Source organism: Dendrobates tinctorius, unplaced genomic scaffold (assembly GCF_039654945.1).
Source record: "Dendrobates tinctorius isolate UK_male_01 unplaced genomic scaffold, ASM3965494v1 ptg000046l, whole genome shotgun sequence".
Lineage (NCBI taxonomy): Eukaryota > Metazoa > Chordata > Amphibia > Anura > Dendrobatidae > Dendrobates > Dendrobates tinctorius.
The window spans coordinates 35505982-35521403 of record NW_027361714.1 but is presented as its reverse complement, the minus strand read 5'-3'; the positions used below and the strand labels follow the sequence as shown (position 1 = coordinate 35521403).

Below are 15422 nucleotides of genomic sequence, written 5' to 3'. Positions count from 1 at the left end.
GCTATCGAGCTGGTCCCGGGGGCTAAATTACCTAAAGCCCGTCTGTTTAATTTATCCAGCCCTGAGCGCTTGGCTATGAAGGAGTACATTGCTGAAAGCCTGCGCAAGGGACACATACGTCCTTCAGTTTCACCTGTGGCGGCAGGTTTCTTTTTTGTAAAGAAAAAAGATGGCGGGTTATGTCCCTGTCTTGATTTTCAGGAACTTAATCAGATTACTGTATGGAATACGTACCCCCTTCCGTTGATTCCTGATTTGTGCAACCAAGTATCAGGGGCAAAATGGTTTTCCAAACTGGATCTTCGGGAGGCATATAATTTGATAAGGTCCGAGAGGGGGATGAATGGAAAACTGTGTTCCTCACGTCCGAGGGACTGTTTGAAAATTTAGTCATGCCGTTTGGTCTTACCAATGCCCCCGCCATATTTCAGAATTTCATCAACGTGGTATTCTCGGATCTCATTGGTCGTTTTGTTGTTATCTACTTAGATGATATTTTGATATACTCCTCCGACAGGCATTCTCATCTGGAACATGTACGAACTGTTCTCCAAAGACTGAGAGAAAATCATCTGTTTGCCAAATTGGAGAAATATGTATTTTGTGTTCAAGAATTGTCTTTTTTGGGATTAATTGTATCCTCTGAGGGTTTTCGCATGGACCCCAAGAAAGTGCAGACCATTGCGGATTGGGTGCAACCCCGAGATCTTAAGGGTCTTCAGCGCTTCTTGGGGTTCGCCAATTATTACCGCAAATTTATCTGGGGGTTTTCACAGGTGGTCAAACCACTCACGGATCTAACATGCAAAGGTTCGGATGTGAGAAATTGGTCCTCGCTCGCAAAAGAGGCCTTTGCGACTCTGAAAAAATGTTTTATGTCTGCTCCTGTGCTGGTACAGCCAGATCCGTCCAAACCATTTGTGGTGGAGGTGGATGCCTCCGAGGTGGGGGTGGGGGCAGTGTTGTCCCAAGGGCCTGCCACTCTTACCAACCTCAGGCCATGTGCTTTCTTTTCCAGGAAGTTCTCTGCTGCTGAAAGAAATTATGATGTAGGCAATAGAGAGCTTCTTGTGGTCAAGTTGGCGTTTGAGGAGTGGAGGCACTTTTTGGAGGGGGCCAGTCACCCGGTTACTGTGATCACTGATCACAAAAATTTGTCATACATTGAGTCTGCTAAAAGACTAACGCCCAGACAGGCCCATTGGTCGCTTTTTTTTTCTCGTTTCCAGTTTACTATTACATTCCGTCCAGGGTCAAAGAATGTCAAGGCTGATGCTTTATCTTACAGTTTTCATCCTGTGTCTGCCCCTGAGCCACCGTCCTCCATTCTGCACCCTGGGGTGGTGTTAGCAGGGATCTCGTCTGAATTGCAACGGGAAATTGAGGGGGCCCAGTTGCTCGCTCCTGCGGACAAACCAGGAGGCAAGTTGTTTGTCCCAGAGCAACTTCGCCTTAAACTCTTGCAAGAGTTCCATGAATCCAAGCTGTGTGCTCACCCTGGTATATCAGCCACGCGACTGGCGGTGGCTAGGATCTTCTGGTGGCCTACCCTTGGTTCTGATATAAAGAAATTCATTTCTGGTTGTGGGGTCTGCGCTCATTCTAAAAGCTCTCATAGCCGGCTGGCGGGGGAGCTGATGCCCTTGGCAGTTCCCGAAAGACCGTGGACCCACCTGTCTATGGATTTTATTACCAATCTTCCCTCTTCCAGGCGTAATACAATGGTATGGGTAGTGGTGGACAGATTTTCAAAGGAGGCTCATTTTGTACCCCTGTCCGCATTACCTTCTGCTGAGACCTTATCCAGGTTGTTTGTGCAGCATGTGGTCCGCTTGCATGGGGTACCCCTGAATGTGGTGTCCAATCGTGGTGTGCAGTTTGTGGCTAAGTTTTTGCGTGCTTTCTGCAAAAAATTAGGGATATCTCTGTCCTTTTCGTCTGCATTCTATCCCGAGAGTAATGGTCAGACGGAACGCACTAATCAGTCTCTGGAACAGATCCTCAGATGTCTGACTTCTGCTAGACAGAATGACTGGTGTGATATACTGCCGTTGGCTGGATTTGCCTTCAATAGTCGGGTGAGTCAATCCACTGGTATGCCCCCTTTCTTGATCAACTATGGGTTCAGTTCTCATTTTGGTGAGTTTTCCCGTCTAGATTCGGGGTGTCCCGGGGCTGAGGACTCTGTTCAGTGGTTAAAAGATACATGGGCAGAAGTCCAGCGGCGTATATCTAGGTCTGAAGGCAGGTATAAGTTTTTCACGGACAGGAAACGAACACCTGGTCCCATGCTTCAGGTTGGAGAGAAAGTTTGGCTCTCCACGCGAAACATTAAGTTAAAGATTCCGTCAGCCAAGTTGGGCCCCAAATTCATTGGCCCGTACAAGATTGTGGAAAAAAATCAACCCAGTGGCGTACAGGCTGTGCCTTCCACCCTCTTTCAAGATCCCTAACGTCTTCCATAGATCTCTACTGAAACCTTTTGAAGCAGTCCGGGTAGAATCCGATTCCGCTGCTCCTCTGGTTTCGGTTGAGGGACATGTGGAATATGAGATTGGTCACATCGTAGATTCCAGGCTGGTACGGTGGTCAGTACAGTACCTATTTCATTGGAAGGGGTATGGGCCGGAGGACAGGTCCTGGGTGCCGGCCCAGTTGATGCATACGGATCGCCTGGTTCGGGCTTTCCATGCTAGGTACCCGGGCAAGCCTGAGGGTCCAAAGGCCCCCCGTTGAGAGAGGGGTACTGTCATGATACCAGTGCTGGTGGACCTGCACTTCTGGGGTTAATGTTTTGATCTCAGTGCAGACTCTTACCTGCACACCTGGGACTTATTATGGTGGCCTCTCATTGGTTCTGGGAAAGCTTCTTATAGCCTCAGGAAGCTCCCATCCCTGTCAGTTATACTTTCGCCCTTGGCATAATGTGGTGACCCCTGAGTGTGTTTGTGCTGTGTTCTGGTTGCTTGATACTCTGTGTACGACTCGGTCTGTTCTCTGGATATTGCTTGTTGGATTCTGCTTGGTACCTTCTATGTCTGTTTGGCTTTGACCCCTGCTTGGCCCCGACTATCTGTTCTGTCTCATTCCTGGTACTTTTCTGCTATCTCTGTGTATGACCTCCATTTTGCCTGACTCTAAGTATTTCTGTTTAGTGTCCTGCCATCTGTGGAAGTAGGATGCTAAGCCCCGCCCCTTGCAGTCACATGACCGTAGGTCCTTCACTGCTTGCTAAACTTCAGCGTCCCCAGCTCCTGTGTGTACTTTCCGGCTGTACCTGACCCCGGGCCCCCCTACAGTGCGGGTGAGGTCCTGCTCAGCGGAGGCTGCACGCCGGCGCTGACAGGACCCTGACACTACTTTAATGTTTGTATAATACCCATTTATTAAGATATAATTAGATCTGTGTTTATTTCCTAGCTCCTAACATGGCTTTCCAATAATCACCAATAACCAAATTCTAATTCCTTCAGTGAAGTTACATTTCATGATACCAAATCACAGTGACTGAATAAATATAAGATTAAACCCATCTGAAATAGCACAACTATTAGTAATATCTAATTCATTTTATTAATAATATACATTTGTCAACTCTGCCTGGGTTCTCTTACCAGATTCGTACAGCTGCAGCCCAAAGTGGAAGATGGCTGTGTAAATGCACAAGTTAATGGATCTGATTTTTCTTGATTAATTGTGGGAGTAAAAAATGGTTCTTTCAGTAAATGGTTCAGACTGCCATGTGTTCCATTATTAGGAGCTGGATGAATTTTTAACAAATCTGTAAAAAAAAGTCAGTTAATTGACTTTCTAGACTTTCTCTGAACTTTCTTAAGGCTGGTTTCACACTTGCGTAGGGCATAGCTGCAGAGGGCTGCGTAGTTCCTCAGTTAAGCCCCGCCCACTGTCGCACCTCTTCCATTCAGCTCTGCCTACGTCGGCATGCGTCCTGCGTACCTACCTTTAACATTGGGTTAGCAGGCCATGTGGATGCCTCCGCATGCGTTGCTTTGATGCTGCGCCGAACTGCATCGAAAGCAACATGTTGCATTTTGTTGCGGTCGGCGCAGCATCAAAACAACATATGCGGAGGCATCCGCATACATTCACATGGCCTGCTTGCCCAATGTTAAAGATAGGTACGCAGGACATATGCAGAGCTGAATGGAAGAGGTACGGCAGTGGGCGGGGCTTAACGGAGGAACTACGCAGCCCTCCACAGCTATGTCCTAAGCAAGTGTGAAACCAGCCTTAGTGAGTGTGTTGCGAGAAGAGTATTTGACAAGTGAGGGACACATTTAAATGGAATCTGTCAGTAGGATCCACCCTCCTATGCCATCTATATGGGCATGTAGGTAATAGGAAGCTGAATAAAATGACATCTGTGATCTGATGTTTTATTCCAGAGAAATCCATTTTTATTATATGTAAATGGTTCAGGACTATGGGCCAGACACTGTTCGTCATTAGAATCTGCCTCCAGAGATTATTATAAACTAGCTGAAGAGCTCGGCGCTGCCCGGGCATAGTAACTAACTATGGTTAGTTATAACAAATTATAATGATTATATCTATATATATAAAGCTGAGTGTATAGCCCTGCCCACTTCGCATAGCCACATTCACTATAATATCCCATATCATCCCGTCAGCCAGTGCTACCGGACTACTACCCTAATATCCCACATCGTCCCATCAGACAGAGCCACCGGACAACTACCACTAATATCCCAAATCATCCTGTCATATCTTCCGGACTGCTACCCCTAATATCCCACATCATCCTGTCAGCCAGAGCCACCGGACAACTACCACTAATATCCCACATCATCCCGTCAGCCAGAGCCACCGGACAACTACCACTAATATCCCAAATCATCCTGTCATATCTTCCGGACTGCTACCCCTAATATCCCACATCATCCTGTCAGCCAGAGCCACCAGACAACTACCACTAATATCCCACATCATCCCGTCACAACCGCCAGACTACTACCCCTAATATCCCAAATCATCCCGTCAGAGCCACCGGACTGCTACTCTTAATATCCCACATCATTCCATCAACCAGAGCCACCGGACTACTACCCCTAATATCGCACATTATCCCATTAGCCAGAGCCACCATACTACTACCCCTAATATCCCACATCATCCTGTCAGCCAGAGCCACCGGACTACTGCCCCTAATATCACACATCATCCCGTCAGCCTGGGGTCAGAACCAGAGCGCTGGGTGGAAAGGTCCTAACTTCCACTCCGGGGATCCCTTTAATAGAACCCTGGGGTGAGAATCAGAGCGCTGAGGAATTTAATCTAACTTCCATACCAGAGATCCCTTTAAGAAAGCCTGGGATCAGAACCAGAGCGCTGAGTGGATTTGCCCTGACTTGCATACCAATGATCCCTTTAATAGAAAGCTGGGGTCAGAATCAGAGCGCTGAGGGATTTGCCCTAACTTCTGTACAGGAGATCCCTTTAAGAGAGCCTGGGGTCAGTACTAGAGCATTTGAAGGCAATTGCCCTGACTTCCATACCGAGGATGCCTTTAAGAGAGGTATGGGGTCAGAACCAAAGCAATGGATGGATTTGCCCTGCCTTCCATACCGGAGATCCCTTTAAGAAAGGCCTGGGGTCAGTACCAAAATGCTGAGTGGATTTGCCCTAACTTGCATACCATTGATCAACGGGAGGGGGGATTCATTTCAGTCATGTGCTCTCTGCTCCTTTCTGGGGGGCAGACAATGGCTAGGAGCTTATGTTTCTGGGGATGCCAGATTTCTCCCACCATGTCAGTGTCTGCTGAGGTGTTGTCAAGTGGGAAAGCTTGCTCAAAGCAACCATCACAGCTCAGCTACTTTTAACCAGCTCTGGTGAAATGAGAGATGCTTAGTGATTGGTTGCAAGGAAACCTGTTTATCACAGCAACCAATCACAGCTGAGCTTCTTTTGAACAGCTCTGGTGAAATGAAAGATGCTTTGTGATTGGTTGGTGATACACACACACATACATTCATTTTTATATATAGAGATAAAAGGTGTTACTAGTGTGAGACATGTAACTAACATAGGACAGTAGAATTGAACTTTGGTTTCTTGCAAATGCATTTTTGCAGCTCTATGAGATCTGCTTTATTGCAATGATTTTGCAACTGACTGTGAGCTGGAAACTGAAACTAAGAGGAACCTGCAGATATGTCAGTTATAATCACACACAGCTCTGCAGTGAGATCAGGAGAGCAGAGAGCAGCTATTACACATCACACTGGTAACCCCTTCATGTTAAATAATCTCTGGTGACAGATTCTTATGCAACTCAGTGTATGGCACATAGCTCTGAATAGCTTATTTACATATTAGAAAAATGTGGATTTCTCTGGAATAAGACATCAGATCGCAGATATCAAGTGTGAAGAAACCAGATTGTATCTTAATTTTCCAGACAACCATGTTTTTGCAAACCAAGAAAAATTGACTTTTTATCTGTATATTGGCTTGTAGATTTAAGTGTTTATGTCTGGTGGGTCAAGAATACAGATGACTTGCACATCATATAACATACTGTGTAAGTTTGTAATAGTGACTTGTACATAGTGTATGTTTATCTTTGTTTATTGTGTGCTGATATGCTACTTGTGTATTGTATTCTATAACCAGTATTCTGACTTCGAAGGTAGATAGGGAAAGGCTGTGAGGGTGGACTGAAGGACAATGGGTAAATCTAAACATAGATCACCTGCCTCGGGTATAAAAGACTTCTTTTCTTCTGGTTGGTGTCACTCTTCAGGATCTCAGCTCAGGGTACTTCGGACTAGGCTGACAGAACACAGAACTGCTCTCGGTTATCTCCCTATGCTTGTTGTTACCTCCTCTCTGCGTGCGTATCACAGGTGGAGTCGCGACCCTGGGAGCTCAGACATAACATCTAACATCCCGGCGAGTCACCGGAAGGGAAGGGAGAGACCCTGTAAAGTGCACCATCTTGGGGTAATTGCTGGGATTGTTCTGTTTACTATTGGGTGTTGTGGTTCAATAATGTATTGCCACACTGTTTTACCCTAACTCTGTGTTGTCTGTGTAGTGTATTGCCCACTGAGCGAGTGTTCAGCGGTATGAGCCCTGGTCCATGCAGTCTTGCTAAAGGCAGCCGGGCCAGCGCATGAGAGCACCCACTGACCCAGTTTCTCCACATCAATGTAACATTTTATCCAGCTTCCTATGACCTACATGCCCACATAGACGGTTTAGTAAAGTCGATCCTACTGTCAGATTCCCTTTAAGGAATGTCTGTACAATATGGCTGGCAAAGCTTTAAAGAGGATATCCCATACTTTTACATTGATGACCTATCCTCAGGATAGGTCATCAATATCTGATCGGCTAGGGTCCGACACCTATCACGCCCACTGATCAGTTGTCATCAGTGTTGGCGACAGCAAAGTTGCTCCGTCTACTTGTAGTGACATCCATCGCCTATTGATTTGAATAGGAGGTGGATGTGCAGCACCAAGCCCCGGTTACTACAAGTAGACATAGCAGCTCCGCAAGTGAGTACTTCCGGCTGACGCCAACATCGATAACAGCTGATCAGTGGTAGTGTCAGGTGTCGGACCACAGCCGATGAGACATTGATGACCTATCCTAATGATAGGTCATTAATGTAAAAGTAGTGGACAACCGCTTTAAATCACTGTTCTGTAAAGTGACATTATGGTGATCTTGCAGACAGTAGCGCCATCAATATCACTAATCGATCCATCTCTTACTGCACCTTCAATTTAACCCTCTAATCACAGCATTTACATGGTGTAAACACAAAGAGGAAGGAAAGGTGATAAAGCGACACAAGGCACCCAGAGATGCTGTGATAATTTCTGTTGCATATATAGCAAACTACAATATGTAACTATAAATTTACAGATGTAGCAATTTTTTTTCTATATAAAAGAACTATTGATTTGAAAATGTAAAGGAAAGTTGGTAACAGGGAAAATGATAACTTACCACACATTAGGTTGTACAACTCTATATTATCAAATGAATCCACTTCTTCTTGCTCTTTAAATCCCGGGCCATGCCCTATAAAGATAGCCTGAAACAAAATTGTATGAGGGTCCATTTACATGAGTGATAAAATCGCAACGGACGAGCAGCCGACAAGGCCAGACAAGTGTTTATACATGACGAGAATCATGACTGAGATGGTGGCAGACAGTCTGGACATTGGAAGGAAAGCGAGTAGGTAGCAGGTAGTGGTGCACGGTTAAAAACACAACCAAGAGGCCTAGGCAAATAAATCACATAGGAGCATGCGGGGGGGGGGGGGCACTTGTAAAACCTGGCATGTAGCACAGCAGAGGCCACCAGCCATAGGAGAAGGTGATAAAGCCCTGCCGAGCTGAGGCAGATGCACAACACTTTCAGGAAGAGTTTACAGGAATTTTTCTTATCAGTAGAGGATGGTTAGTACTGGCAGGTAACACTTATATACAGAGCTGATAATAAAGGATCTACTATCACACATTAGGCAATATTACAGATGACCCTGCTTCCCCTCCCATTCACAATGACCTTTGCACATGCTCCCTAGATTCTTCAAAACAAAATATGAAGTCAGCTTTTGTTCATTGTCGCTTACGCATGTGTTTTTTCCTGAAACAGTAGCAAGTATGAGCCTAAAAATCCTACTGGGCCAATGTGAAAATTGAAAGATTTTTTTTTAATTTTAATATAGAATGTGTTAAGAAAAATACTTTTCATATATATATATATATATTGTGGTGTAGTGACCACTTTGTCCACTAGGGGGCTCTGTTTGGGTGTCCCAGGACAGGTCTACAGTCATATATATTGTGGTAATGGGTATAGGATGCTGAAGGATCATTATGTATCTCAAGGTGGGTGGCCTTGAGATGAAGGCTTGCTTATGTGCTGATCACCAGAGCTGATCTGTCATTCCAATGTGTCAGGGAGAAGCCTTCAGATGATTGATGAGATGGGCGGGATCACTCATCTACAAATCCACCCAGGGGTGTGTTTAAGAGTGTCATAATAAAGTATATGTGTATGAATGCTTGAAGGACCTGTGATGAGGTCATAGCCATGTGACCCGCTGGGCATGGCTATGGACCATATAAGGTAACCAGAGTAGGTCACATGAGAGAGAGCGCATAGATCTGATTGGGCCATGTGGAATGTCCCGGCAGGCCTATGTGGAGGAAGGTGTGCTACCTTCCTGAAGACCACGTGCTGAGGCTGCTGACCCGGTGAGGCCTGTGGATATTGGCTGTATGTGAGGACGGATAAGCCTCCTGTGTTTTGCTGAGGCTCCAGGACTGAGCCTGAAATAATGGACACTTATACTTGCTTTCGCCTGAGCTAAAGGCCATTTCTTATGTTATGTGCTGGTTTATGGGTTATGGAGCAATAAACCCTATGAACTTTTAAAGGAATGTGCCTCCTGGTTGTCTCCCATCGCACCTAAGCGAGTAGAATCCCTACAATTGGTGACAGACTGCGGGCAGTGGCACCAAGAAGCACATGTTGCCGTACTGGCGGCTATGAGCCAGGAGAGCAGATGGTCTGGAAAATCGTGAGTAATCCTGACCAAGGTCAGAGAAGGTGACTGTGTTGATAATTGTGGGATACCTCTGAGGAGCAGAGGCGTCCGGGAACCTGTGTGGCTGTCACCAACAGGTAACAGACAGGAGTCTGTGTTGTACTGACCAGGGTCAGTGAGAGACTGTGTATCTGGAGGGTTCAGTGAGCAAAGTCCTGGAGAGTCAGTGTTGGGAGATTCTAGGAGAAGAATCGGATCCCTGGAGCACGTGGTATGACCTTGGACCTGGTGAGGCGTGAGTGTTGGCCAGTCTCAGGCGGAGACTGATGTCCTGAAGAGCACCCGCTAAGCCTCTGGACCTGGTGAGGCTGGTGTGTTGGGAAACCCTGGGAGGAGGGTCGGCTCCCTGAATAGCACCCGGTGTGCCCTGTGTGTTGGACGTCCTGAAGAGCACACAGACAGGACACGTGAGGTTTTTTTTTGGTGTGTTTTTTTCTTCTTTTCTCAACTCAGCCTGCGGTGGCTCAGTGGGAGTCAAGAAGGTGACAAGCGGCTTGCTGTAACTCGGCGGGGTTACGAAGGGGACAAGCGGCTTCCTGTAACTCAGCGGGGTTACGAAGAGGACACCAGTCGCTGTGTGTGTGAACAGCAGCCGGAGGTGCCGGTGATTTGTGACTGCAAGAGCTGTGGCAGTGCCAGAAGGAACTGGTGTGGTGTCGTGCTTAAAGGGCCAGTACCAGCGCAAAAAGACAAACTGTACTGTGTGAACTGTGTCATAAGAAGTTCTGCAGAACGGTCATGGGGAAATCCCGAAAGGGGGCGGTGGCCCAAATCGGGGTGGTAGCCCAAAAGGGGGTGGAGTCCCAAAAGGGTGCGGTTACCCAAATTGGAGTGGTAACCCAAAAGGGGTGGAGTCCCAAAAGGGGCGGTGACCAAAATTGGAGTGGTAACCCAAAAGGGGGTGGAGTCCCAAAAGGGGGCGGTGACCCAAATTGGGGTGGTAGCCCAAAAGGGGGTGGAGTCCCAAAAGGGGGCAGTGACCCAAATTGGGGTGGTAGCCCAAAACGGGGGTGGAGTCCCAAAAGGGGGTGGTGGCCCAAATTGGGGTGGTAACCCAAAAAGGGGTGGAGTCCCAGGAGGGGGCAGCAACCCAAATTGGGGTGGTTCAGGAAATGGCAACACTGGTTGCCTCAGTGGGTATGTCTGGGGAACCGCAGTGTGTGTGTATGAGTTTTGAGGAGTGCAGCATATATTTTCCTGATAACGATGGGCCACATGTGTGTACTGTGATGCTGCACCGGGAAGGAGTCCCTGGTAGGCTGGACTCAAAGGGTCAGGTGACTCTGACAGGAACTCCTCTCGTTTTATCTCTGACCAAGAAAAACGTCAGGGTTCGCTGCGACCATGGGGTCATTTTGAATTATACGGTGGACAGAGTCGTGATTGAGATGACAAAGGGGAAGTGCCAAGGTGGTAGTATGCCACCAAACTTAGTGCATACCTTTGAGAGGGGCCGAGACTTTGTCATGTTTGATGACGTATGGTAGGACGATGAAGACGTTTCGACTGTGAGGCCAGCGGAGACTGAGACGGTGACGCCTCCTGACATGGACAGGTCAGAGGTAGAACTGACCAGAAGAAGTACATCTGCCCAACTTACAGACCTGACGTCTCGTGACATGACGGATGGTGGGCTGGGAGATGAGACTGACGGGACTGACCCAGTGGTACCCTTTGACGATATAATTAAAGAGGTAGTGGTGAGACACGTGCTGGCCAAAAGAGAACAGGATCGTGAGATACAGCTGTTAAAGGAGACAGTGGAAGGACATCTCGAATGGGAAAGAGTCCTAAGGCAAGCAGCTGAGCATAGAGTGGATGAGCTGGAGAAGGAAGTCTCTGAGCTCAGAGGTCACCTGTCAGCGTGTCAAACTATGAACAAAGCTATAGTGAAGGATATGGAGGTGCTCAGAGAGGCCAAAGAGAAGCATCAACAAGAAATTCTCCGGAGAGAAGATGAGCGTCGCTACCTGGCAGAGGAGCGGGATAAAGTTCTGCAAGAACTCAGAGGAGTAGTAAAAGGTCTTCTGCGGGAAAAGAGCGGGGGCGAAGACTTACTGCGGCCATGCCCAAGTGATAACAAGGCAGAACTGCCAAAGCCCATCTTGGAAAAGGGTCCTGAAGACTGTAAATCTCAGGAAGATGGTGAGCCAAGAGCTGCACAAGACAGTCACCTGGTCATGGCAGATATCTTGAGGGAAGTGTACGTGGTAAACCCAAAGCCATCTGTCCAGGATGAGAGCAAGTCCACGACCTTCAAGTGCATGATGGAGGTACCTAAAGACGTGCGAGAAGCATGTGCCAGCAAGGGTGTGCATGAGACCTTTAAAAAGGCAGTAAAGGCCTATAGTGTGAACTGGGCACCAGAGACAGACCAGTTGGTGATACTGGCAGAAACAGAAGACACAGAGAGAAGGGTGGCTGTCCTGAAGGAGATGCACCTACAATGTCTCCGCATGAAACAGATGCTCGTGGAGCGTAATAGGAAAGCCCCTCGACATCTGGAGCTTGCGAGGGAAGCTCAAAGTTGGCTGGGCTTTGTGGAAAACATAATTCCGTTACCCAGAAATCTGGTGGGGAAAGTCATTGGCAGACTTGGAAAGGTGATGCAGGAGATGGTAAATCGATCCAGTGTGAAGAGTGAGGATCCCACCTGCTGGGAAAATCTAAGTTGCTGTTGAAGATAACATGGTTCCAGTCATTGTGGTTGGCTCGATGGAAAGCATTGGGAACCTCCGCATGCTCATGGAATATCGTGTAGCGTACCTGAAGGAGATAGAGAAGCTAAGACAGGACCGACTGCAAATGAATAAGCAGATACAGAACGTCAGGTGGCATCCACCTCCATCCCAAGGTGTAAGGACCCGAAGGGATCTTCCAAATAATGAAAGGACAGGTAGTCGGAGACAAGAACATCGAGTGTCCGCAAGTGGCAGTTCTAATCTTAGTAGCATAGGCACGAGACCTGGTGGTGGACGTAGCGACAGAGGGTCAGACTCAGACCAGCCAGTTAGCCCAACTGGACATGGGACTCATGACCGTACGAACCGGGAGAGCCGGCCAGTGAGAGAAAGGTCGGGTGACGGAGCGCACTGCAGACAGGTGGAGACTAAAGAGTGTCTGGTCACGCTGACGGACGTTGACGGGAAAGCCAAAGCCCAAGGCCGAGATACTGACTGCTGGGGGTGGGGGAGACCTAACATAAATATGATGCAGTATGACTACCGAAACAGATGGAGATGGTCCTCTCAACTTGTAGGGCAAGGTGACATGGGTGCCCAGTCTCGAGATCCCTGGGTGATGTCATGTATTCAACCCCACAAGTTTGAACAGAGGGGGGAGGTATGTGGTATACTGACCACTATGTCCGCTAGGGGACACTGCGTGGGTGTCCCAGGACGGGTCTACAGTCATATCCATTGTGGTAATGGGTATAGGATGCTGAAGGATCATTATGTATCTCAAGGTGGGCGGCCTTGAGATGAAGGCTTGCTTATGTGCTGATCAGCAGAGCTGATCTGTCGATCCAATGTGTCAGGGAGAAGCCTTCAGATGATTGATGAGACGGGTGGGATCAATCATCTACAAACCCACCCAGGGGTGTGTTTAAGAGTGTCATAATAAAGTATATGTGTATGAATGCTTGAAGGACCTGTGATGAGGTCATAGCCATGTGACCCGCTGGGCATGGCTACGGACCATATAAGGTAACCAGAGTAGGTCACATGAGAGAGAGCGCATGGATCTGATTGGGCCATGTGGAAGGTCCCGGCAGGCCTATGTGGAGGAAGGTGTGCTACCTTCCTGAAGACCACGTGCTGAGGCTGCTGACCCGGTGAGGCCTGTGGATATTGGCTGTATGTGAGGACGGATAAGCCTCCTGTGTTTTGCTGAGGCTTCAGGACTGAGCCTGAAATAATGGACACTTATACTTGCTTTCGCCTGAGCTAAAGGCTATTTCTTATGTTATGTGCTGGTTTATGGGTTATGGAGCAATAAACCCTATGAACTTTTAAAGGAACGTGCCTCCTGGTTGTCTCCCGTCGCACCTAAGCGAGTAGAATCCCTACTATATATATATATACATATATATACTGTATATATATATATATATATATATATATTCAAACAATGTAAAAAACATATAGCCAGCTCACCATAAAGGAGTTCCTCTTAATGCAATAGTCGGTGTTCACCTTATATTCTGCACGGATCCAGGCAGGGAGTATGCCCCAACAAATAGAAATATAAGAGAATTGGGATCCAGCAAAAAGATGAAAGTTCACCAGAATTATAAAATCTTCTTCTTTATTTATCCATTAAATCATATAAAAAATATATGAGGAACTCCAAACAATTGGTAACATTCCAGCAAGGGACTACATGTTTCAGCACTATGTGCCTTCTTCACGGTCCTATTTCTAGGACCGTGAAGAAGGCACATAGTGCTGAAACATGTAGTCCCTTGCTGGAATGTTACCAATTGTTCGGAGTTCCTCATATATATTTTTTATATGATTTAATGGATAAATAAAGAAGAAGATTTTATAATTCTGGTGAACTTTCATCTTTTTGCTGGATCCCAATTCTCTTATATATATATATATATATATATATATATATATATTTAACTCAAAACACTGATTTAAGCAGAACGTTTCCCTTAAAACGCCCCTTTAAGAAATGAGGCATCTTTTTAGACTGTCCAATATCAGAAAATGAAATCTACACCTCCTATTAGATGGTGCAGATTTGCACTAAAATTTGCAACATTTTCAGTAAAACTTAGTATATCTCTCAAAATTTCGTTAGTCATACCCTCTTGATAAAACACACATACGGTACTTATAGCATGGTATAAAAAGTGACAACTTTGGACATTTTGCGACTTTGAGAATTAGTTTACAGCAGAATCTGACATATGTTGCTTGATAAATGTAAGCCAACTTGAATACAATTAGTGGGAAGTAAACCACCCACTGAAGTCTACGCATTTTTGTCATATTATGGATGCATCATCTGTATGCCATCAGTGTGGCATTATTATTCCATCCTTATTTCAAAGGAGCAGTTTTTGGCCATATGAACATTTGTGGACTAGCGGTAGGTCTTGTGTGGGATCCTCACTGAAAATCCATGAATATAAATCACAAGAAAATGCTTGTTTCAGCATTAGGCGGAGTACGCACAACCTTATTTTACATTTCATATATGGACTGCAATGCCGGGACCGACCTATCCAACTCACAGCTTCATATACTGTATAAAATTGGACCTGTAAGTTCGGGTCAGTAGACTCGCAGTCAGTTCGGGCATTGTGGTCAATACACAGATCATAAAATACACTTCTGTCTATAGAGGTTTCTTCAATTTTTCATGTAGCGAGAGTTGTGATTTTTTTTTCTTGCAACTTCTTTATAGAAGACACCATTTACAAATTTGGCTTAGACCTATTAGTGTTGCTAACCAACCCCACTTTCACATACACATTTCAAAAGTGACAAGAGCGGCGTAAAATTGGAAAAATAGCAAAAATTTGATATGTGACAAAATTTGCATCTTTCTTATGCCATAAAACTGATGCACAAGCCTTGATGATTCTCCCTGAAAGTGTGTTAGAGATTTGTAAAATGTTTAATTTATACAGTGGTTTAACATTATTAAAAAAAACACACCTTAATTTCACATATGTAAAATATTATTGGTCAATAAAGTATTGTAAAGTACCTCCATGCTTTTGAACTCATTATCGTAACCATGATTGCCACCTCCACAAAAGGTATACCTATTGTCCCTGTCAAAA

The 15422-nt window shown here is 46.1% G+C and overlaps 1 protein-coding gene across 2 annotated transcripts in view; it reads right to left on the bottom strand.

The window, feature by feature from the left end:
• The window catches only part of ENPP3 (ectonucleotide pyrophosphatase/phosphodiesterase 3), a 221176-nt gene that overhangs the window by 60817 nt on the left and 144937 nt on the right, over positions 1-15422 (bottom strand). For both annotated transcript variants that reach the window (XM_073575819.1, XM_073575820.1), the window contains exons 16-18: positions 15347-15413; positions 8005-8092; positions 3615-3781 (exon numbers count right to left, since the gene is read on the bottom strand). In XM_073575819.1, coding sequence (XP_073431920.1) covers positions 3615-3781; positions 8005-8092; positions 15347-15413 — 322 coding nt within the window. The remainder of the gene's footprint in view (positions 1-3614; positions 3782-8004; positions 8093-15346; positions 15414-15422) is intronic.